Source organism: Carcharhinus amblyrhynchos, chromosome 6, assembly GCF_965287045.1.
Source record: "Carcharhinus amblyrhynchos chromosome 6, sCarAmb.v2.hapA, whole genome shotgun sequence".
Lineage (NCBI taxonomy): Eukaryota > Metazoa > Chordata > Chondrichthyes > Carcharhiniformes > Carcharhinidae > Carcharhinus > Carcharhinus amblyrhynchos.
In genome coordinates, this window is record NC_137329.1 from 69,233,912 (window position 1) to 69,257,084 (window position 23,173).

Here is a 23,173-nt window from a genome sequence, read left to right on the forward strand (position 1 = left end):
GCCATGTATTCATCTGGTATATCTTGCTATTTCTGCTCTGACTAGACTCGTATTAATCCTGAGGTCACTACTTTGATGTTTGATTTAACTTATTTTCTACCTCCCTATATTCTTCTTTCAGGACCTCATCCCTTTTTTAAATCTATTTTACCAGCAGTCATTTGCATCAATGTGCACCATAACTACTGTTGTTCACTATTGTAACCATTCAGAGACATCCTTGAGCTGAGCACTAGGGAGGAAATGTACCATCCTGGAGCCTCATTTGCTCCAGAAATGCCTATCTATTCCCCTTACAATTGAATCCCCTATGACTATTGCATTCCCACACTTTTTACTTCTCCCCGCACAACAGAGTCAATTGTGGTGCAACAAATTTGGCTGCTGCTGCTTTCCCCTGACAGGCCATTCCCCTCAACAGTATCTAAAATGGTATATGTGTTTTGGAGGGGAATGACCACAAAAAATTCCTGCACTGCTTGCCTAGTTCTCTTGCTCTGCCTGTTGGTCACCTTTTCTTTTCCTGCCTGTGGAATCCGAGCCTGCAGTGTGACCACCTCTCAGTATGTGCCAATCACTCTACTCTCCGCCTCGTTGATGTTCTACAGTATCCCTAGCCGCTGCGCCAACTCTGAAACTTGGGTTTCCAGGAGCTGTAGCTACAGACACTTCCTGCACATGTGTTGGCCCTGAACAGAGGAAATACTTCCCACATACAGCATGAGGAGCACACCACGGCTTTGAGCTCTCCTCCCATGACTTACCCTTTGAATTAAACCTTCTGGAAGGTGTTTAATATCAACTAACATCAATAAATCTAGGGCCGTCCTTCCTTGTTCTTTGTATTATAGAAAATAGTCCGTACAAATTATAAACCACAAAAAAGACCTTACAAACTATAAGCAATTAAAGTAATAAATACTTACCCATACTTACCCTTTACTTAGCAATCAGCTCTCTCCCTTGTAGCCTCTACTGCAGCAGGACAAGATTAAAAAGTCAGAAACCCAAAAGCACCTCTTCCCCTCTGCACCAAAATCCCACGATGTTCCACATTCCCAGATAACCACATTCACTCTGGCTTTGTCTCACTCAGGATGTGATCTCTCCCACTGCTCTTGTGCAAATTCTGTTGTGATGAGATTTGAACCTGGGTCCCCAGAGCATTAGCTTCGGTCTCTGTATTACTGGACCAGTGAAAATACCATTCCACCAACATATTGGGAAGCTGATAAAGTACAGATCAAACAAAATGCCCTCTGGAAAATACAAGATTGTACTGTCGGGGATGGTTCCCCATCAGTGCTGAGCACTGATCCAATGCCAGGGCAATGGTTACAGCCCCAGTTTTTCAATTAGTGCTTGCATCTTGTGAGATTCTATACTGGCAGAGGAACTTCAAATTTTTACCCTTATTGAAAACAAACTCCACCAGGCAGAGGGTGGACACCAGTTCATTCATGCTCAGAAAAAATCTCTGCACACAAATGGCATTCTGGGATGGACAGAGCTGACAATAGTCAGTGCGATGGGGAAAGGTTTCAGGGCAGGCGGGTCAAATGGCCTTCCTTGATTTTGTGATTTCACAGCTAGTGCTATATTTTATAAGGTTCTGCAAGCTGTCCAAGGGGTATCATGGATTGAATTTCTAAGGAATTCCCTTTTCTTTTTAACAGGTCTCTCTGGATGGGAGCTGTGTCACAGCAAAGGTCAACTTGTCAGTCACGTTCCTGATTGCTTCAGAAGATGAAAAGTGCCTCGTGGCAGGTATTATTTTTCAGCAAAGCCTTTTTCAAAAGGCAGTTTCTCTATTTATTCTTGCACGGGATGTGGGCCTCACTGGTAAGGCCAGCATTTGTTGACCATCCCTAATTGCCCTTAAACTAGATGGTTTACAAAGCTACTTCAGAGAGCAGTTAAGAGTTATAGAATCCTCATAGAATTCCTACAGTGCAGAATGAGGCCATTCAGCCCATCAAGTCTGCACTGATTCTTGGACAGAGCATTGTATCCAGGCCCACCTGTGCCCCATCCTGGCATTTAATCCCCCTAACCTACATATCTTGAGACATTAAGGGTCAATTTAGCATGGCTAATCCATCTAACCTGCACACTGCTGCCGATCTGAAGTCACAGCTGGAGAACAATTGCTCAACAATTCTGGTTGTACTAAGAATTGAAAACCAATTTAAGTTTATCAGCTGAGCTCACAGTCTGGCTCACTTATGCATGCCAGAAGCTACATATATTCACTCAGGGCCCTGTCCTGTGGAAACATGTCCATGTATTGTACATTTTCCAACTAAACCAAAGCTTGGGAGATTCTCTGGTTCATTCTCCATGACAATGACTTAGCCAGAGTTGACCTGCCTGGATTTAACTAGAAACAAACTTGTGGCCATTAACAGTTAATTGTCTCTTCTGCATTCTCCATGGCAATGCCTTCACCAATCAGTGTTCACTTGCCAAACAAGCAGCACTCTCTTCCCATGTTGTATGAATTGTTGTTCCCTTTACTGTTGGTTTATTTTGTGAGCTAATGAGTGCAAGACTAAAAGCTTCCATAGCCTGTCTCTTTTTCAGTAGTACTCAAGCATTTGCTAAATGGTTTACAGCCCTCCATGTTGTGAAATTGCGTGCGTGTCAATGCAGACAGTGACATGTACCTTCAAGGGCAGCACGGTGACACAGCAGCTCGTACTGCTGCCTCACAGGGCCAGGGACCTGGATTTGATTCCAGCCTTGGTGACTCTCTGTGTGGAGTTTGCACATTCTCCCTGAGTCTGCGTGGATTTCCTCCAGATGCTCTGGTTTACTCCCACAGTCCAAAGATGAGCAGGTTAAGCGGACTAGCATGATAACTTGCTCCTGTGTTCCAAGTATCTGTAGGTTAAGTGGATTAACCATGCTAAATACAATGGAATATGGCGAAAGATGGGCCTAGGTAAGATAACCTTTCGGAGAGTTGGTACAGACTTAATGGGCCAATGGCCTCCTTCTACACTGTAAGGATTCAATGATTCTATGGTAAAATGCTGCATAGCGAAGTCACTGTGTCAGGCTGCAGTGTAAAAGTACAGTCTCCATGTTAGATACTTACTGTTGCCTGTGCTCTCTATTGCAGCTACTCACTCGTACCTGGCTAGCTGATAGAAGACAGAGGGTGGTGGTTGATGGGAAATATTCAACCTAAAGTTCAGTAACAAGTGGTGTACCTCAAGGATCTGTTTTGGGACCACTGCTGTTTGTCATTTTTATAAATGACCTAGATGAGGGTGTCGAAGGATGGATTAGTAAATTTGCTGACGACACCAAAGTCGGAGGAGTTGTAGACAGTGAGGATCGATGTTACAGTTTGCAGAGGGACATAGATAAGCTGCAGAGCTGGGCCGAGAGGTGGCAAATGGAGTTTATTACGGAAAAGTGTGAGGTGATTCACTTTGGTAAGAGTAACAGGAATACAGAATATAGGGCTAATGGAAGGACTCTTAGTAGTGTTGACGAGCAGAGAGATCTCAGGGTACATGTGCATAGCTCCCTGAAAGTTGGCACCCAGGTTGATAAGGTTGTTAAGAAGGCGTATGTTGCGTTAGCTTTTATTGGTGGAAGGATTGAATTTCGGAGCCGTGAGGTCATGTTACAACTATACAAAACTCTGGTGCGGCCGCACTTGGAGTATTGCGTACAGTTCTGGTCGTCGCATTATAAGAAAGATGTGGAGGCATTGGAAAGGGTGCAGAGGAGGTTTACCAGGATGTTGCCTGGTATGGTGGGAAGGTCTTATGAGGAACGGCTGAGGGAGTTGAGGTTGTTTTCGTTAGAGAGAAGAAGGTTACGAACTGACCTAATTGAGGCATACAAGATGATCAGAGGATTGGATAGGGTGGACAGTGAGAGCCTTTTTCCTCGGATGGTGATGGCTAACACGAGGGGACGTAGCTTTAAATTAAGGGGTGGTAGTTATAGGACGGATGTCAGAGGTAGGTTCTTTACTCAGAGGGTAGTAAGGCCATGGAATGCCCTGCCTGCAGCAGTTGTGGACTCGCCAACTTTAAGGGCGTTCAAATGGTCAGTGGGTAGGCATATGGGATAACATTGGAATAGTTTAGGTTAGAGGGTCATTAGATTGGTTCCACTGGTCGGTGCAACATCGAGGGCCGAAGGGCCTGTACTGCGTTGTAATGTTCTATGTTCTATGTTCTACCTGTAACCCTATTTCACGAAGACTCTATGTACATCTTCTGAGACAGTCATTTATTCAAGTAATCAGCCTACATGACCATTAGGAAGCAAGCTAGATCAGGCCTGTACACAGCTATATATAGTTGTTCCTTGTAATAAACTTCTGATACTGTGTTTGACCAGAACCTCATCAGTCTTGATATCTAAAATTGTCTCGATAGCAAAGAGGCTGATCCTTTGAGATTTATATTGAGATCCTCAACATATACAGCTTTCAATTTCGATAATCCACAGGTCCAATGATTTCAGACTGGTGCAACTAATGACCATGACCTGGTTCTGTCCCTATTGCAATGTTGTTAGCCCCACCAACCTCGTAGAATGACTGTCCTTCACCATCTCCTGTGGGCAGTGCCAGTCATTCATGGTACCTCTCATGAAAGAGACAAGTTATAAAGAGTATTGCAGTACTGTAGTATTCATGGCGAAAAATAAAGATTCCTGATCAGGTTATAAACAGGAGCATTCGTCTCAACTTTAGTATGGTGTTGATATACTTCACTCTGCCACTTTCCTCATGGCAATTTTGCACACAGGTGACTAGTATGTGTTCATCTATATTGGGCAGGGGTTGAATTCAGACAGTGCAGCAGTGGATCCGTGCAAAGGTAGCATATCTAAAAATGAATCTCACCACAAAACAAGTATTCTATCAGAAAACGTTAACAGTATTTTTTTAATTATACTTAAAGATTGACTTTACTCAACACAATTACAAGCTTTCATTTATTTTGATATAAAGTTACCTTTTTTCTTCTCAATCAATTAGCCAAAGGAGGGTTCAGACCATTCAATTCAAATGCAAATATCATGGCATTGTTTATTTTTAAACCATTGAATCATTGAATCCTACAGTGCAGAAGTAGGCCACTTGGCCTATCAGGTCTGCACCGAACACAGTCCCACCCAGACCCTATCCCCATAATCCCATGCATTTACCCTAGCTAGTCCTTAACACTATGGGGCAATTTAGCATGGCCAATCCACCTAACCTTCACATCTTTGGACTGTGGGAGGAAACCAGAGCACCTGGAGGAAACCCGCTGCAACTGTACAGGGCACTTGTGAGGGCACAACTGGAGTACTGTGTGCAGTTTTGGTCGCCACATTTGCAAAAGGATATATTGGCCTTGGAGGGAGTACAGAGAAGGTTCCCTAGGCTGATACCGGAGATGAGGGGGTTGGCCTATGAGGAGAGATTGAATAGACTGGGTCTGTACTCATTAGAGTTTAGAAGGCTGAGGGGGGATCTTGTAGAGACTTACAAGATAATGAAGGAGCTAGATAGGGTAGAGGTAGAGAGATTCTTCCTGCTTAGAAAGGAAAACAGAACTAGAGGGTACAGCCTCAAAATAAAGTGGGGGGGGGGCAGTTTAGAACAGAGTTGAGGAGGAACTTCTTCACTCAAAGGGTGGTGAATCTCTGGAATTCTCTGCCCGTTGAAGTGGTGGAGGTTACCTCGCCGAATATATTTAAGTCACGGGTAGATAGGTTTAGAACAAAGAACAAAGAACAAAGAACAATCCAGCACGGGAAACAGGCCCTTCGGCCCAACAAGCCTGCGCCGCCGCATCACCCTACACCTATTCTACCCTGCGTATCTACAATTAGAACCCCTGACTTAGCCAGATTCAGGGGAGAATAGTGTCAATTTGGTAAAACCAATCAGCCTAAGAGCACATCTTTGGGGTGTGGGAGGAAATCAGAGCGCCCGGAGGAAACCCACACATCCACAGGGAGAATGCACAAACTCCCACAGACACAGGCCCAAATCCATGTATCTGCACAGCTAGCAGTGCTAGTCACTGAGCTGTTGCGGCGCCCATCTACCGGTCCAGGATCAAGCACACACACCGACACGAAGTACTAGGCCACTCCCGGAACCTCCAGGAGCAGCCCACGCACAACCCACCGTGTGCATGCCCCTCGTTTGACAACGAGGTGGACCTCCACCTGCGGAATAAAAGACAAAAACGTTAATCTTACAAGCCTGCCTTTCCGGTGTCTCCCGAGGTTCTAAACCTTATTCAATAACCCCTACCATAACCCTCCATCCTCGTTTCACTCATGTGCCTATCTAACTGAACCTTAAACGAGTCCAACGTTCCTGCCTCCACCACCCCACTCGGTGGCGCGTTCCATACCCCCACTACTCTCTGCGTAAAGAACCTTCCTCTCATATCCAAATTATACCTCTCCCCCCTCACCCTTAAATCATGTCCTCTTGTATTCGTAACCAATCTAGGGAGCAGTCTCTCACTATTGACCCTGTCTATTCCCTTCAGTATCTTATATACCTCTATCATGTCACCCCTCAATCTCCGTCTTTCCAAAGAGAACAGTCCCAGTTTCTCCAACCTTTCCTCGTAACCCAATCCCTCCATGCCAGGCAACATCCTGGTAAACCTCCTCTGCACCCTTTCCAGAGCCTCCACGTCCTTCCGGTAGTAAGGTGACCAGAACTGGACGCAGTACTCCAAATGCGGTCTAACCAACGTTCTATACAACTGAAGCATTAGACGGCAGCTTTTAAACTCTATACCTCTTCCTATAAAGGCTAGCATTCCATAAGCCTTCCTGACAACATTCTCCACTTGTGTCACAACCTTTTCTGATAGATAAGGGAATTAAGGGTTATGGGGAGAAAGCGGGAAAGTGGAACTGATCCACTTCAGATCAGCCATGATCTTAAAGAATGGTGGGGCAGGCTCAAAGGGCTAGATGGCTTACTCCTGCTCCTATTTCTTATGTTATGTTCTTATGTTCTTAACCCACGCAGAATATGCAAATTCCACACAGACAGTGACCCAAGTCAGGAGTTGAACCCAGGTCCCTGGTAGTGTGAGCCAACAGTTCTAATTACTGTGCCACCTTGCTGCCCTAAATCTCTGTATGATTGGCAGATTTTTAAAAAATATATATTTTCATCAAAGGTTTTCTCATTTTTACAAATAACACAAACCCTCAAAAATATATATACAGAAAAAGATAGGTTTGGATTATTCATTGTCGCTGGCACTTCCCACTATATAAAGAATGAAAGGAAATTTCAGAGAATGGGGATACTATGATAACAAGATAAAGCCACATGTGTATGGCAGAGCGATACACACCCTCAGTTGCAAAGACAGATCGATATAACCTATTTGAAATAGGGACCCCTTATCTTCTGCAATGTATCCAATTTGGCTCAGAGTATGCAAGGAGGCATTCCATTAAACTACATTCTATAATAATTTTATAACAGCTCTGACTTGAAGGAGACTTATCACCAATCCATAAATAAAGGATATTTTTCCATGTTGCAAATGTTAGGATATTGTACAGCCTCTTCCCATTAGCATCATTTGTTTTATTTTATCTGGGAGACCCACAGTTAAGAATTCTTAAGGCCATATTGAAAATCTTCTTAAGCTCTTCAAGGATATTAAACAGTAGGGTTTGATTTTGACACAGGACTAAAAGCAATTCAATTCAGGATAGCATGGAGCATTTGAGTTGTAAGGAGAGACTGGGTAGGTTGGATTGTTTTCTTCAGAGGCAAGAAGGCTGAGTGTGGGGGGGGGAGGAGGGACATGATTGAGGTGTCTAGGATTATGAGGGGTATGGACAGGGTGAACATGAAGCAGCTGTTCCTCTTGGTTCAGGGTCAATCGTGAAGGGGCATAGTTTTAGGTAAGGAGAAGACATTTCCGAGGGGATTTGAGAAAGCTTTTCTTAAAGGAATTTATTTGGTCTCAAGTCATTTTCTGGAAGGCTGTGTTGTTGCCAACACTGTGCTTGTGTGTTCAAAGCGTTTTACACTGGGTGGGATTCAGGAGCTACACAAGACTAGGTCTGGAAACCTGTAAGTGAGGATTTCATCGACTGTCTTTGGGTTTTAAATCATTCCACTGTCAAACTTCCATGTAGAATTAAGAAAGGAATAAATCATTGTGACCAGTGACAATTAACACTCCCCCTTCACAATGTCAATCTCCACTTTCCTGCCTATTCTCCATAATCCTTCAACCCATTACTAATTAAAAATGTCTATCTCCACCTTAAATTTACTCAATGTCCCAGAACCCATCCCGCTCTGGTCTCGTGAATTCCGCAGATTCACCACCCTTCAAGAGAAGTAATTTCTCCATCTCTGTTTTAAATCTGCTGCCCTTTATCTTAAAACTATGAGATTCTAGATTGCCCCACAAGAAGAAGCATCTGTTCTAACACTACTGTGTCAATTCCTTTTATCATCTTATATACTTTAATTGGATCTCCTCTCATTCTCCTAAACTGTAGAGAGTATAGGAATAACTGGCTCAATCTCCCTTCTTAAGACAAACCCCTCAGCTTTGGCATCAATCTAATGAATCTCCTCTGAACTGCTTCTAATGCAATGACATCCTTCCTCAAGGAACAGGACCAAAATTGCACTCTAAGTGCAGTCTCACTAATGCCTTGTACTGTTGCAAAAATGTTTCCCTACTTTTATATTCTATTCCATTAGCAATAAATGCCAAAATTCCATTTGCTTTTCTTTTTTCCTGCTGCACATGCATGCTGGTTTTCAGCCATTTATGTACAAGGACACCTAGATCCCTCTGCACCAAAGGATTCCAAAACCTACCTCCATTTAGATAATAAGTTGCCTTTCTATTTTTCTGACCAAAATGGATCACCACACATTTTTCTATGCTGCTCAATTCCTTGTAACTCTTGTAGGAACAGTTTTCATGATGTTAACTGGAACTGATAGGGTAGATAGAGAGGAACTATTTTCACTGGTTGGGGTGCTTGGGAGCAAGAAGGGTATAAAAATGATAATTTTGATAAACATTAGCAGCAGCAGTTTCAAAGAGCAGGAGTGTTCTTTTTAACGTGTTAACCTCATGACTTTAATATTCTGATTGGGTTTTTTTTAAATTACAGGCTTTGGAAAATATGCCCGAGTTTACAAATTGGATTGCAGCTCAGTTCTGAAAGCCCTGAAGACAGATTTAAAACATGGTGGCAGCGTTCAAACTGCAGTGTTCAGTAAGGATGGGAGATTACTGATTACAGGCTCCAACGATGAGATCATTCAGGTATGATAGGATTGTTGGAATTGTTATCAAAGAGTTTTAGCTTCATAATCCTGCATTCCATAACTCTACTTCATACTCCCTCCACGTGCCACTATGAGTGGTATGGTGGCACAGAGGTTAGCACTACTGCCTCACAGCGCCAGGGACCTGGGTTCAATTCTGGCTCAGGTCACTGTCTGTGTGGACATTCTCCCCATGCCTGCATGGGTTTCTTCTGGATGTTCCGGTTTCCTCCCACACGCCAAAGATATGCAGCTTAGGTTGACTGGCCGTGCTAAATTGCCCTTAGTGTCGGGGGAATAGGAGGGTAAATACGTGAGGTTACAGGGATAGGGCTTGGGTGGAGTTGTGGTAGGTGCAAACTCAATGGGCCAAATGAACTCCTGCACTGCAGCATTCTATCATTCTAACCCTCTTGACCCAAAATCATTTTACGTCAAAACCTCCCTGTCTGCTTGCTATGCCTCCCAAAAATAAAAACTCCCTCAAAGGCGATTGGAGATGGATGATAGTGTTTTTTAAATCCCAAAGACAAATTTGAAAACAATAATGGAGTTTCTTTGGCTCTGTTATTCAAACAGTGAGGGCAGAATTTAAATGTTGGAGGGGTTCCGTCCAATTGAAGAGTCAGCAGTAAACACATTCTCATTGGTGTCAGCTGCTCCTCTGCCATTTAAATCTCTCTAATTGGTTCAATGGGAGGCTTCCATCCCTCAATAGGTGGGATGCCCCACTCATCGCTAGCCAATCTGTTTGGTTGGCAGCTCTTTAGACACAGCAGTGCCACAGAGAGCAGTGGCCAGAACTGGGACTACAGGAGCTCCCCCAGATTTGGAGTCCAGGACCATGTAAATATTGAGGTGGCAGATATCAGGAGGAGGAGAGGTGAGGTCCTGCAGGCTTAAGTCGCACCTTCCAAACCCATGTCCACTACCAACTAGAATGTCAAGGGCAGCAGAAACCTGGGAAAATCACTACCTGGATGCTCCCCTCCAACTCACTCACCATTCTGATGTGGAAATATTATCATTGTTCCTTCGCTATTGGAAGACCCTTTCTAACTGTGGGTATACCTACACCTCAGGCACTGCAGCGGTTCAAAAAGTCAGCTCACCACCACCTTCTCCAGGGCAATTAGGGATGGGCAATAAATACTGGACTAGCCAGCAACATCCAAATCCCATAAATGAATAAAAAAGAAACTAAATAAATATCCAGTGGTAGATTATCTGAGCCTATCTCTGCCTCTCAGCTTTTCTGATTATTACCATGTATTGAACAACATGATCTGAGACTCTGGCTGAAATGAAAGGGTCAACAAGGAGACAATTAAACTGTGTTAAATCCCTCATTCTAGGTGTGGAGCTTATTAGACAATGTAAAGCTGATGGACTCAATGAAAGGTATGGGAGTTCCCATCACCTCACTCTCGGTATCTGGAAGCACCTTGATATCGGCATCATGCAGTGCCTATTACCTAAAGATCTGGAGCCTAGTCTACGATCACCAGCATAAAACCATCACGCCTTTCCATAACTGCACTGCGATCACTGATTTATCACAAGATGGGAAATTAGTGTGCTTCCCTCAAACAGGCGACTTGGAGAAACTAGTCATCTGGAATACTGAAGAAGGTGTGGCTGAGATTATTCAGAGATATTATTGAACATAACTTGGCTGGTAAAATGATCGAAGGTTGGCCCCTCTCCAGCTGAGAATATGTGTGTATGGGCTGAAGTAATTAAATAGAATGACATCTTGTATGACTCTGACAGTGGGAAACCATCCATCCTAATTCTTGGTAACCCTTGATACAGTTGGCCATACCACTATTCTCCAATGTTTCTCCACCATTGTCCAGTTGTGTGGCTCTGAACTTTGCCTGATTCTGCTCCTTACTATGCAATCTTAGCCAGACAATCACTTGTAATTACTTCTCGTCTCACCCATGTACAGTTATCTCTGTTGTTCCCCCCACATCCACTAAGGATCTATCTTGTCTTTCTATTTCCTAGCTATAAGCAGTTAAAGGCACAGGGTGGGATTCTTCGATCTCAACTGTTCCTGCCACAAGTGCCAGTGAAAATGGAGAATTTAACATTGCGCCAACACTCCATTCACTGCAGCAGCACTGGAGAATCCCAGCTGTGGGTGAGGTCGGAGGTTTCCGGTGACTATATAATTACAAGTTGTTGTTGTAGACCAGCTATCCAAACTACACTTTAAATAGTATGGTTTTGCTCCTATGAAGCCTCTGCAATGTGGCAGATGGTCTTGATTTGGGCATCAAGCAGAAATTCAGTGAAATTTTCTGTTAACGGACTGGGGTGGCCGGAGATACAATAGTGTCTTTCCAGCCACAGTGGGGTGCGTCTGGCCCACACGATGATGTCTTTAGATTGGTTATGGCAATGCCAGAAGAAACCCATCCTGTTTGAACACAAATCTTAACTGCCCAATTTTTACAAAGCAGGGCTTTCTCTCCATGGACAGTGCTTCTTTTTACATACTCCTACTAGATATGTTTCAATGGGCGGGGGGGGGGGCATGCTAACATAGTGAGGGTGCCTGGGTCACCTCACTCCCATCCATTCCTTGAGTTCACCCCCCCATAACATGGTATATGGGCAGGCACCCATATCACAGCTTGCCAGCCAGATGTAAATAACTAATTAATGGTCGGCTGAATTTGTTAATGAGTCAGATGGAAGCGGGCAGGCCATTTTTTAAAAGAGGTTTCAACAGGGTAGGAAGAGAGGGAGCTACAATCTTCAGGGAGTGCCCTTTGCACACGGAGGGTCAGCCCCCCCCCCACTCCGAGATAGTACCCTTCCCTTTCTTCCTACTTGCTCGCCAAAGCCCATCACCTCCGCCAACCCCATCCCACCCCCTCCACTCAAGCTGGTCAAACCCTAGCTGCCTAGTGCCCAGGCTGACCCTGCGCAGGAACCAATGGGCTTCTTTTTGGGACTGGTTGCAGTGCCCACTGCAGAATCCATAGTGTCGCTGGGACTACTGGGGTGGTTGGCCAATCAGATTGGCTCACAGCTTCAGAAGCTGAGCTTTCTTCCCCACCGAGGGGTGGAAGTGCCAGTGTAAATCAAATTAGCCCACACCACAGAGTGTTTTAGTGATAGCTGACACGGAACGACCTAGTCAACAATCCATTCCCCTGGTAAAATGCAGCCTTTGAGTGGGAAAGTTATAGACAGTGACATTAGCTGGAGAAGGGGATTCTACACATTGTTCAGTATTCTTATAGACAGTGAAAGAATGGTTTTGTTTCTCTATAGTTAGAGAGGAGCCTGCATGCCATTGGGAACGTTTTGGGATCTCTGCCTCACCCCCATGCCCCCAACAGTCAGGAACCCTCATAACGCTACCCCACCCCTCCCCCTTGTTCCTGCCATTCATGAGATGTTGGTGGGTAGTTGACTTCTCAAACCACCCACACCCCTGACCAGCTGATGCTCAGCAACATTCAGAGAATTAAAATCCAACTAATTCCCTCAGTAAAAAATAGCAAAATAATTGAGTAGCAGGCTGCAAAATCAGAGTGTTTATTTGCTATGGGTTAACTTTGGGTTGTCTCGCTGCAGGTGTGGCACTCCATACTCTCGACACCAGCTCTGAAGTTTTTTGCCTGGCGGTTGTTCAGCTGAAGAAGTTACTGATCTGTGGCCTGAGATCCGGCTCATTGCTGGTCTTCTGCATGGAGACGTGGCAGAGGGTGGGGTGCCAGCTGCAGCCTGGGCAGGGGGAAGCCGTGCAGTGCATTGCTGTTAGCAGAAGCGAGGCACAGCTGGCCGTGGCATATAGCAGCTCCATCGCAGTGTATGAGCTACACAGTGCGGAAGCCGAGTCAGTGCTGGGTGACATCCTGGTTATGTTTCATACTCCACCTCGCCTTGCCTTGTCCAGTGTCGCTGTCCGTTCAGACTGCAGTGTACTTCTCGGCATGAATACTGGCGAGCTGCACCTCTATACTGCTGCCAGTTCACTGCCAACCATCCTGGAGCCTCATGACAGCAGAGTTACTTGTCTGGAAACCAGCCACAATGAATTGTACGCCTTAAGTGGATGCGAGGGACCAATCCAGAGGATATGGAATCTCTCTGAGCAGAAGTGGGATTATGAGATGTTCTACAAGGTAAGACTGGCTGCTGGCCAACTAGAAACTCAGAGTAGTAGGAATTAATTTGCCCCATCGTGCCTGTGTCAATCCTTTGAAAGAGTTATTGGAAACACAACAGCCATTTGTACACATCCCACAGACAGTAATGTCATGAATAGTAGATTAACTGTTTTGGAAATGTTTGTTGAGGGAAAACTCACTTGTTCCTCTCTAATTAGTGCTTTGGGATTTTTTTACCTCCACCAAAAGGGAAGATGGGGCTCATTTTCCCATCTCATCCGTAATCTTCCAACCCTCCTTAGAAACACAGAGTAGTGCCAAAGCCTCCTGAGAGGGAATGGTGCCAGAGGACTGGAAAATTACAAATGTTGCACCTTTATTCAAAAAGGATTTAAGGGTAAGCCCAGTAGCTATTGGTCAGGCAGTTTTGGAAAGCTTACAGAAATATTGGGTGGGATTTTCAGGCCCATACACCAGTGGACACTGTCGTGGGTAGAACAGGAAAATGTTCCCGTTCCAGTCACTGTGATGCTGCCGGTGTCGGGGCCTGGAAACCCTGGCCAATTATCTGGGGGAAAAAAAATCAATTCGTTCGGATAATTGCAGATTAATTAAGGGAATCCAGCAAGGATTATTAAAGATAAATCATGCTTAACTAACTTGATTGCATTTTAATGGGGTAACAGAGATGGTTGATAAGAGTAATGCCATTTATATGCTTTAATTAGACTTCCAATAGGTGTTTGATAAAGTGCCACACAATAGACTTATCAGCAAAGGTGAAGGCCATGGAGTGGAAGATACAGTTATAACATTGATAGGAAGTTGGATGTGTGACAGGAAACAGAGAGTTATTGTCAAGATTGTTTTTGGACTGGAGAAATGGTTATGGGGGGTTTCTCAAGGGTTGCTATTCTTGATCTATATTAATGATCTTGGTGCAGAGGGCACAGTTTCAAAATTTGCAGATGAAAGAAAACTTGGAATTATTGTGCAATGGACTACAAGACAAGAGATATCAAGTTTGCTTCCAATCTCCAGCCCATTCTTAAACTTACACGGTCCATCCCTTCTCTCTGTCTCTATTTCAAAAATAGACTGACCACCAATATTCATTACAAGCCCATCGATTTCCTCAGCTGCATCAACCACACCTCCTTACATCCTGCTTCCTGTAAGAATCCCATCCCATATTCCCAGTCACCCCATTTTGGTCACACTTGTTTTGATGATGTCCCTTCCAATATGTGGCTGCCAAAATGTCAGCCCTTTCCACAACTGTGATTCTCCCTCACTGTGGTTTATAGGGCCCTTATCTGTGGCTGATTTCTCACACTTTGGCTCTCAACCTTTCTCCTCCCTCCCAAAACTATGAAGGGATTCCCCTTGTCCTCACTTTCCACCTTACCATTCACCAAATTAAAAGGATCATCCTCCGCCATTTCTGCCAAATCCAGCATGACGCCATCACCTAACATATCTTCCTACCCCCCTCTGTCAGCATTATGTAAGGATCATTCCCTCCGGGATATGTTGGCCCATTCCTCTATCACCCCTTACACCTTATCCCCTTCCCGTAGCACCTTGCCATGCAATTGCAGAAGGTGTAACACCTCCCTTTTACATCCTCTCTGCCCAAGGCTCTGAATGCTCCTTCCCAGGTGAACCAAGATTAACATGTACTTCTCTCAATTTGGAGTACTGCATCCTCTGCTCACAATGTGATCTTCTCTAAAATGGGGAGACTAAATGCAGACTGGGCAAACACTTTGTGCACTGCCCTCACTCAGTTCACTGGCAGGACCGTGACTTTCGTGTTAGTTGCCATTTCAATTCTCTATCTCGCCATCGTGCCCACATTTCTGTCTTGGTTGCAATGTTCTAGTGAAACCCAATACCAACTGAAATAACAACACCTCATCTGCCAATTCGGAACTTTATAGCCTTCTGGACTCATCAAACCATAAACTTTGCCTCCCATTTTGGTCAGTTTCTTCCCAAGGGCCCATCTATATCTTGTTCTCATTTTGTGCTTTCAGACAGACCTGACCTTTATTCTGCTATTAACAGCTTCTTCCAGTTTTCAGACAGTGCTGAGCTTAATTCTGCTATTAACACATTCTTTTAGTTTGGTTTTAGACAGCGCTGAGCTTTATTCGCTATTAACAAATTCTGCTGCTTTGCTTTCTGATAATGTTGAGCTTTATATGGCTATTAACAAATTCTTATAGTTTTGCTTTCAGATAGTACTGAACTCTATTCTTTCTGCTCTGAAAACAGAAAATACTGGAAAATCATAGCATGTCTGACAGCATCTGTGGAGGTCAGAGTTAACATTTCCAGTCTGGATGACGCTGTGTCACTCTGACTTGAAACATTAGCTCTGTTGTCTCTGCACAAATGCTGTCAGATCTGCTGTGATTTTCTAGCATTTTCTGTTTCTGATTCCAGCATCTGCAGTAATTTGCTGTTAACACATTCTACTGCTTAGCTTTCAGGCAATATTGACTTTTGATAAGTTGCTTTATATTGCCTTTACTATTATGTTTACTAACTCCCTTTGTCTTGTGTTTTATTACATCTTTGTCATTGAATTCCTCCTATCCTCCAACCTACCCCTAATATTCTATTCTGCTCCACCTGCCCCTCTGTCTTCATTCATTCAACTGCAGAAAACCCATCACATTTCTGTGAGGCAGCAGTGTTAACCACTGTATCATCAATGCTGAAGACTTTGTATTGGATCCAGTTGGGTCAACTATTCGAGTATTATGAGGTGTTGCAGTGGCTCACTAATATGTTTAGAGGGCTCAGAGTTCCCAGGATCAGTCTTTGGTCAGTTAGAGTTATGTGGTTGAGGGGTGAGCTGCAATTATCCTTTGTGGACAGGCAAAGTGTCTCGTGTCTGCATGTCGTTTGTGGGTATTGAATGAAGATCAGGTTGGGTTCACTGCCCCTCTATTTCCAATTCCAGGGAAGCTTAAAAACAGCAGCTCAGTGAGAAAGCAGGACTTAAGCTGGGCCCTGGGGAGGAAAGGATCCCTCAATGACAGGAGAGATGTTAGAGCCATGTACTGAGTCAGACCTTCCCTCACTGACCTGCCCAGTAATTGTGGATCATCCTTACTGCAGAAACTGATAGCAATTTCACCCTAGAAGAGACTGCGCTGACTGCCTGCTCTTCTCATCCCATCAGGGCCTGTTTTTTCAAGGTGTGGTGTGTGCAGCCTTCTCCCAAGATGATCGTCTTGTCTACACTGGCTCACGGGATCGAACTATCAAAGTGTGGGACCTTCAGAACGGTTTGTGGCTCGCTTGCTCACTTTGAGGTTTGGTCAAACTGGCAAATTTCAGAAAATCTCCCAGCAACCTGACGAACAAGGCCTCCTCCAACTATTTTAAAATCACTGCCCTTCCTATAGGTTTTTGCAGCGGAGGGACACCCAAGCATTTCCCTCCTAGGTTTGTGTAGGTTTGTAGAATGGAGATTTGGAAGGGGGTTCAGGAATAAAGGATAAGCCACCATTTCCAGGCTCCACTCATTCCCATGTATCTCAGCTTGCTGATGCTAATTTATCTACCAGAGTAGTCGTTGTGCTCAGAACTGCCCTTGGCCACTCAGTAAAGAACTCAACATTAATGGGATAACGTTCAGAGTTTTGAAGAGAATGGGTCAGTATCACAACCAACTTACTGACATGAACTTTCCCACTTTAAGCTCCTACATAATTATCCATCTCCCCTCTGTCTCCCTGAATACAATCAAGAGTATTCTAAACTACTTTACTAATCCCACATCTCCCCCTGTTGCTTTACTGCTGTCCTTCCAGATGTGCACAGGGACTTACTGCTTGGATTTGGACAAGCCTGAAAATTTCTTCTTTCAGTTTTCAGACATTCCTCTCCTGAAGACACTGATATCCCAGAGACAATCTGCCCTTGGTACCTCCTTACCTGCGATCCCTGTCAGTAAGAGTCAGTAATCGAATTTGTATGGGGCTTCACAAGGCGGCCCACTCCTACCCATACCTAACAACAACAGGTCTACTAACATCACTGGTTAGTAACTGGACGCCAACCTAACTTGACTGAGAGGCAGTGAACCCAGATGTAGCGGCCAAATAGTGATCATTAGGCTGAGACGAGGGAGTAACAAAAGGCTCTGTTCTTTCTATTCACCTTCAGTATATCCTGATGCCTTGTTGCCTAACGGAGAAGAAATGGCTCCAAACAGCTAGTGGCTCTTTGACTTTTCATATTAATATTTGATTTAGAATGGTTTTGATTTTGGAAGTGCAGGTGTCACCACAAGGTCAGACACCACAAACCCACAGTGTAAAATGCTCCCCAGATCCAGTCAATAGCCAAAGACGATCTCAGATAACACTTGTACCAGTCTGATCATTTCCCTTTGTCCACACTACCAATCTGGAGTTGATCCAATGAGGGTCTTGCTGCTCATGTCCGATAGCTGCTGGATTGAGTTCTAATGAAAGGCCATTGAACTGAACTGTTAGCACTGCTCCTCCAACACAGTAACACTCCCTCAGCACTGCTCCTCCAACACAGTAACACTCCCTCAGCACTGCTCCTCCAACACAGTAACACTTCCTCAGCACTGCTCCTCCAACACAGTAACACTCCCTCAGCACTGCTCCTCCAACACAGTAACACTCCCTCAGCACTGCTCCTCCAACACAGTAACACTCCCTCAGCACTGCTCCTCCAACACAGTAACACTCCCTCAGCACTGCACCTCCAACACAGCAACACTCCCTCAGCACCGCTCCTCCAACACAGTAACACTCCCTCAGCACTGCTCCTCCAACACAGCAACACTCCCTCAGCACTGCTCCTCCAACACAGTAACACTCCCTCAGCACTGCTCCTCCAACACAGTAACACTCCTTCAGCACCGCTCCTCCAACACAGTAACACTCCCTCAGCACCGCTCCTCCAACACAGTAACACTCCCTCAGCACTGCTCCTCCAACACAGCAACACTCCCTCAGCACTGCTCCTCCAACACAGTAACACTCCCTCAGCACTGCTCCTCCAACACAGCAACACTCCCTCAGCACTGCTCCTCCAACACAGTAACACTCCCTCAGCACTGCTCCTCCAACACAGCAACACTCCCTCAGCACTGCTCCTCCAACACAGCAACACTCCCTCAGCACCGCTCCTCCAACACAGTAACACTCCCTCAGCACCGCTCCTCCAACACAGCAACACTCCCTCAGCACTGCTCCTCCAACACAGTAACACTCCCTCAGCACTGCTCCTCCAACACAGTAACACTCCCTCAGCACCGCTCCTCCAACACAGTAACACTCCCTCAGCACCGCTCCTCCAACACAGTAACACTCCTTCAGCACCGCTCCTCCAACACAGCAACACTCCCTCAGCACTGCTCCTCCAACACAATAACACTCCCTCAGCACTGCTCCTCCAACACAGTAACACTCCCTCAGCACTGCTCCTCCAACACAGTAACACTCCCTCAGCACTGCTCCTCCAACACAGCAACACTCCCTCAGCACTGCTCCTCCAACACAGTAACACTCCCTCAGCACCGCTCCTCCAACACAGTAACACTCCTTCAGCACCGCTCCTCCAACACAGTAACACTCCTTCAGCACCGCTCCTCCAACACAGTAACACTCCCTCAGCACTGCTCCTCCAACACAGTAACACTCCCTCAGCACCGCTCCTCCAACACAGTAACACTCCTTCAGCACCGCTCCTCCAACACAGTAACACTCCCTCAGCACCGCTCCTCCAACACAGTAACACTCCTTCAGCACCGCTCCTCCAACACAGTAACACTCCCTCAGCACCGCTCCTCCAACACAGTAACACTTCCTCAGCACTGCTCCTCCAACACAGTAACACTCCCTCAGCACCGCTCCTCCAACACAGTAACACTCCCTCAGCACCGCTCCTCCAACACAGTAACACTCCCTCAGCACTGCTCCTCCAACACAGTAACACTCCCTCAGCACTGCTCCTCCAACACAGTAACACTCCCTCAGCACTGCTCCTCCAACACAGCAACACTCCCTCAGCACCGCTCCTCCAACACAGTAACACTCCCTCAGCACCGCTCCTCCAACACAGTAACACTCCCTCAGCACTGCTCCTCCAACACAGTAACACTCCCTCAGCACTGCTCCTCCAACACAGCAACACTCCCTCAGCACTGCTCCTCCAACACAGTAACACTCCCTCAGCACCGCTCCTCCAACTCAGTAACACTCCCTCAGCACCGCTCCTCCAACACAGTAACACTCCCTCAGCACCGCTCCTCCAACACAGTAATACTCCCTCAGCACCGCTCCTCCAACACAGTAACACTCCCTCAGCACCGCTCCTCCAACACAGTAACACTCCCTCAGCACTGCTCCTCCAACACAGTAACACTCCCTCAGCACTGCTCCTCCAACACAGTAACACTCCCTCGGCACTGCTCCTCCAACACAGTAACACTCCCTCGGCACTGCTCCTCCAACACAGTAACTCTCCCTCGGCACTGCTCCTCCAACACAGTAACACTCCCTCAGCACTGCTCCTCTCCATATACAGGGCCCCCTCAGCACTGAGCAGCCTTCAGCAGAACTGTCAACATGAATGATCTGCTCAAATCTCTGCATTCTGGTTTGAATAACAAAACAATTCAACGAATTAACACCCTGAAGAGTGTCTTAAAGGAGGAAGGAGAAGTGGAGAGATTTAGGGGGAAAATTCCAGAGTTTAGGTCTCAGACAGCTGAAGGCATATCACCCATGGAGTGATTAAAATTTGGAAAGTGCAAGAGGCCAGAATTAGAGGAGAGAGCTCAGGTTTATTTTGAATGATTTCATGGAAGGTCAGCATCACTGGCAAGATTGTAACCAGTCCCTTATTGCCCTTGAGAAGTTGGTGGTGATCTGCCTTCCAGACCCTCTACAGTCCATGTGTAGGTACACCCAGTGTGCTGTTAGGGAGGGAGTTCCACGAGTTTGACCCAGCGACAATGAAGAAATGCCAGTATATTTTCAAGTCAAAATAGTGAGTGACTTGGAGGGGAACTTGCAGGTGATGGTACGTTTTTCTGTTGGTGCTCAACTGGATGTTTCTCAAATGTTGTGAGAGTATCCAGCTCGACCAACCTTTCAGGCAGTGAGTTCCAGATTCCCACCACCCTCTGAGTGAAAACATTGTTCCTTAAATCCCCTCTAAATCTCATCACCTTTCTCTTTAATCTATGACCCCTGATTATTGACCTCTCTACTAAGGGGAAAAGTTATTTTCTATCTACCCCATGTATATCCCTCATAATTTTGTACACCTCAATCAGGTCCCCCTCTCCGTTCTGAGGAAATGACCCCAACCTAACCAATCTCTCTCCATTGCTGAAAAGCTCCAGCCCAGGCAACATCCTGGTGAATCTCCTCTGCACCCTCTCTAGTGCAATCACATCCTTCCTATAGAGTGGTGAACAGAACTGCACAGAATACTTCAGCTGTAATCTAATGAGCATCTTATAACCTCCCTGTTCTTATATTTTGTGCCTCGGCTCATAAAAATAAGTATCCCATATGTCTTCTTAACCAGCTTATCTACCTGTCTTCAGAGATCTATGGACATGCACAGCAAGGTCTCTCTGATCCTTTGTACTTCTTAGTGTCCTACCATTCACTGTGTATTTCCTTTGGCTTGTTAGTCCTCCTAAAATGCATCACCTCACACTCTAAATTTCATTTGCTACTGTTCTGCCCATCTGAACAGTCTGTCTGCACTCCCTGTAATATAAGACTTCTCGCTATTTACCACACCACTAATGTTCACGTCATCTGTGAAGTTACTGATCATACCTCCTACTTGTTGAGGTCATGAATGTACATTAATGTAATAAGCCTGGAGATGAGGAAGGCAAGGTGGAGAGTTTCAGGAGCAGAGGGTTAAGGCAGGGTTGGAGTTGAGCAAAGTTATAGGGGTGGAAATAGCTGGTCCGAGCAATGCCGTAAATACGTGGTTAAAAGTTCATTGGGGATCAAACACAGCACTGAGGCGATGAACAGTCTGGTCCTGGTTAGGTCCATTTTCAGGGAGAGGAATGGAGTCGTTGGCTAAGGAACAGAGTCTTTGACAGGGACTGAAGTCACTGGCGGCTGAGTTTTACCAATAATTATAGGTCCCGACTACCCCCCCCAACCCCAGTATTTCCTCCGATTTAATTTGATAAAATGGCCATTTGGCAGACTTTCTCCCATGTCACCATCAAACTGGGAGTGGAGGGCAAGTTCTGGAGACAGGAGCTGAATATAGTGTGGTTCAGGATGAGGGAGGCTGAGAGCCCTCACTGTGTGGCAGCTGAGAGCACTGCTGAGGCCTAAGCAGCAGGAGCATCAAGGAAGAAATGGAGGTATCGTTGATATGGAGGGAGAGGCTGGGACATCATCTCCGGAAAAACCCGTCTCAGGGGCAAGGCTGTGATGTGGGAAGGCAGCAACCTCGCTTTTTCCTATCAATGTTAGCTAAATAAATTCGGCTGTAACATATTCCCCATCCCCCACCTAGTCAGCACCTTTCCCCACATGCTGGGTGTGAATGCAGTGGGGAGAGGCCTATATGAGCTGCCAGTGTAATATAGGCTCTATCACTGTGGTGTGTGTAGCCGCCAACTCTAAAAGGTGGCCTCTAGGAAAAGTAGGTAAAGGTGGGCCGGGGAAATTCCAGTCGTAGGCTCAGCCTTCCAATTATTGAATTGTAGCCAATTCAAGCTGATCTGAAACTGGATGCCGGATGAGCAGTCTCGCAACTTTGAAGGACAGTAGAGAGAGCTGCTGACGAGGTGAGGAGAGAGATGACTCATCTCATTTCATCTGTACCTATAGCAGGCTGGTTAATATGTCCACATTCAGTTCCTGTCTCGTTAACCCACTTACTGTGAATTTGGCTGTTATCAGTGTTAATCTTGACAATGAGCATTTAACACATACACCTTCAGTAGTAGATATCTCTCACTTGGGAAATTAAGACTGGACTTGAAAGGTAAAACCGCAGTGAACAGGTTCACTAATATTCCTTTGCATTCTGCAGGTTCACTCTTGACAGTGCAGTATGTGTATGCAGAGGTAACCAGAATTGTGCCAACTGTAGAAAGCATGCTGGCCACCACAAGGTTGGGCTACCTCATGAAGGAGAGATTCACATACCCGGCAGCTGTCCATCAGGGTTATAACCCACTCAGAAACATCAAAGCCAGCTGCTGGGTGCGAGCCAGAGACGGGAAAGGTGCGAGAAGAGTCTATGCCAGTGGTCAAAATAACATCAGCAAAGAGACACCAAAAGCAGAACAGATTAGAGCACTGTTTCAGAACACAATGAGCTCCCGGCTCTGCTCACTGCTCTGAGCAACACATCCTGTAACTCAGCATTCAATTTCATTCCCTTTAGCATTCCAGATACCAACAATCTTGTCAAAGGTGAAGAAAAAATGTTCAGGCAAGCTTAATGCCTCAGGCTGTTTGAATGCATTCATCTCACTTGTGCCAATAAAAATTGTTATCTACGCAACAAGAATAGACAACAATCCAATTATTTAGTATCCTGTTTCTCCTGAAGGTGCTGACTCTCTCTCCCCCTCCCCTGAAGGTGCTGACTCTCTCTCCCCCTCCCCTGAAGGTGCTGACTCTCTCTCCCCCTCCCCTGAAGGTGCTGACTCTCTCCTTCTCCAAAGTTG

At 45.6% G+C, this 23,173-nt stretch overlaps 1 protein-coding gene across 1 annotated transcript in view; it reads left to right on the forward strand.

The window, feature by feature from the left end:
* The window catches only part of nwd1 (NACHT and WD repeat domain containing 1), a 71,446-nt gene extending 48,578 nt beyond the window's left edge, over positions 1-22,868 (forward strand). Inside the window, exons 14-19 of the mRNA XM_080191483.1 lie at positions 1,677-1,767; positions 9,157-9,311; positions 10,669-10,945; positions 12,911-13,461; positions 16,643-16,748; positions 22,531-22,868. Coding sequence (XP_080047609.1) covers positions 1,677-1,767; positions 9,157-9,311; positions 10,669-10,945; positions 12,911-13,461; positions 16,643-16,748; positions 22,531-22,844 — 1,494 coding nt within the window. The 3' untranslated portion in view covers positions 22,845-22,868. The remainder of the gene's footprint in view (positions 1-1,676; positions 1,768-9,156; positions 9,312-10,668; positions 10,946-12,910; positions 13,462-16,642; positions 16,749-22,530) is intronic.
* Positions 22,869-23,173: the final 305 nt, after the last annotated feature.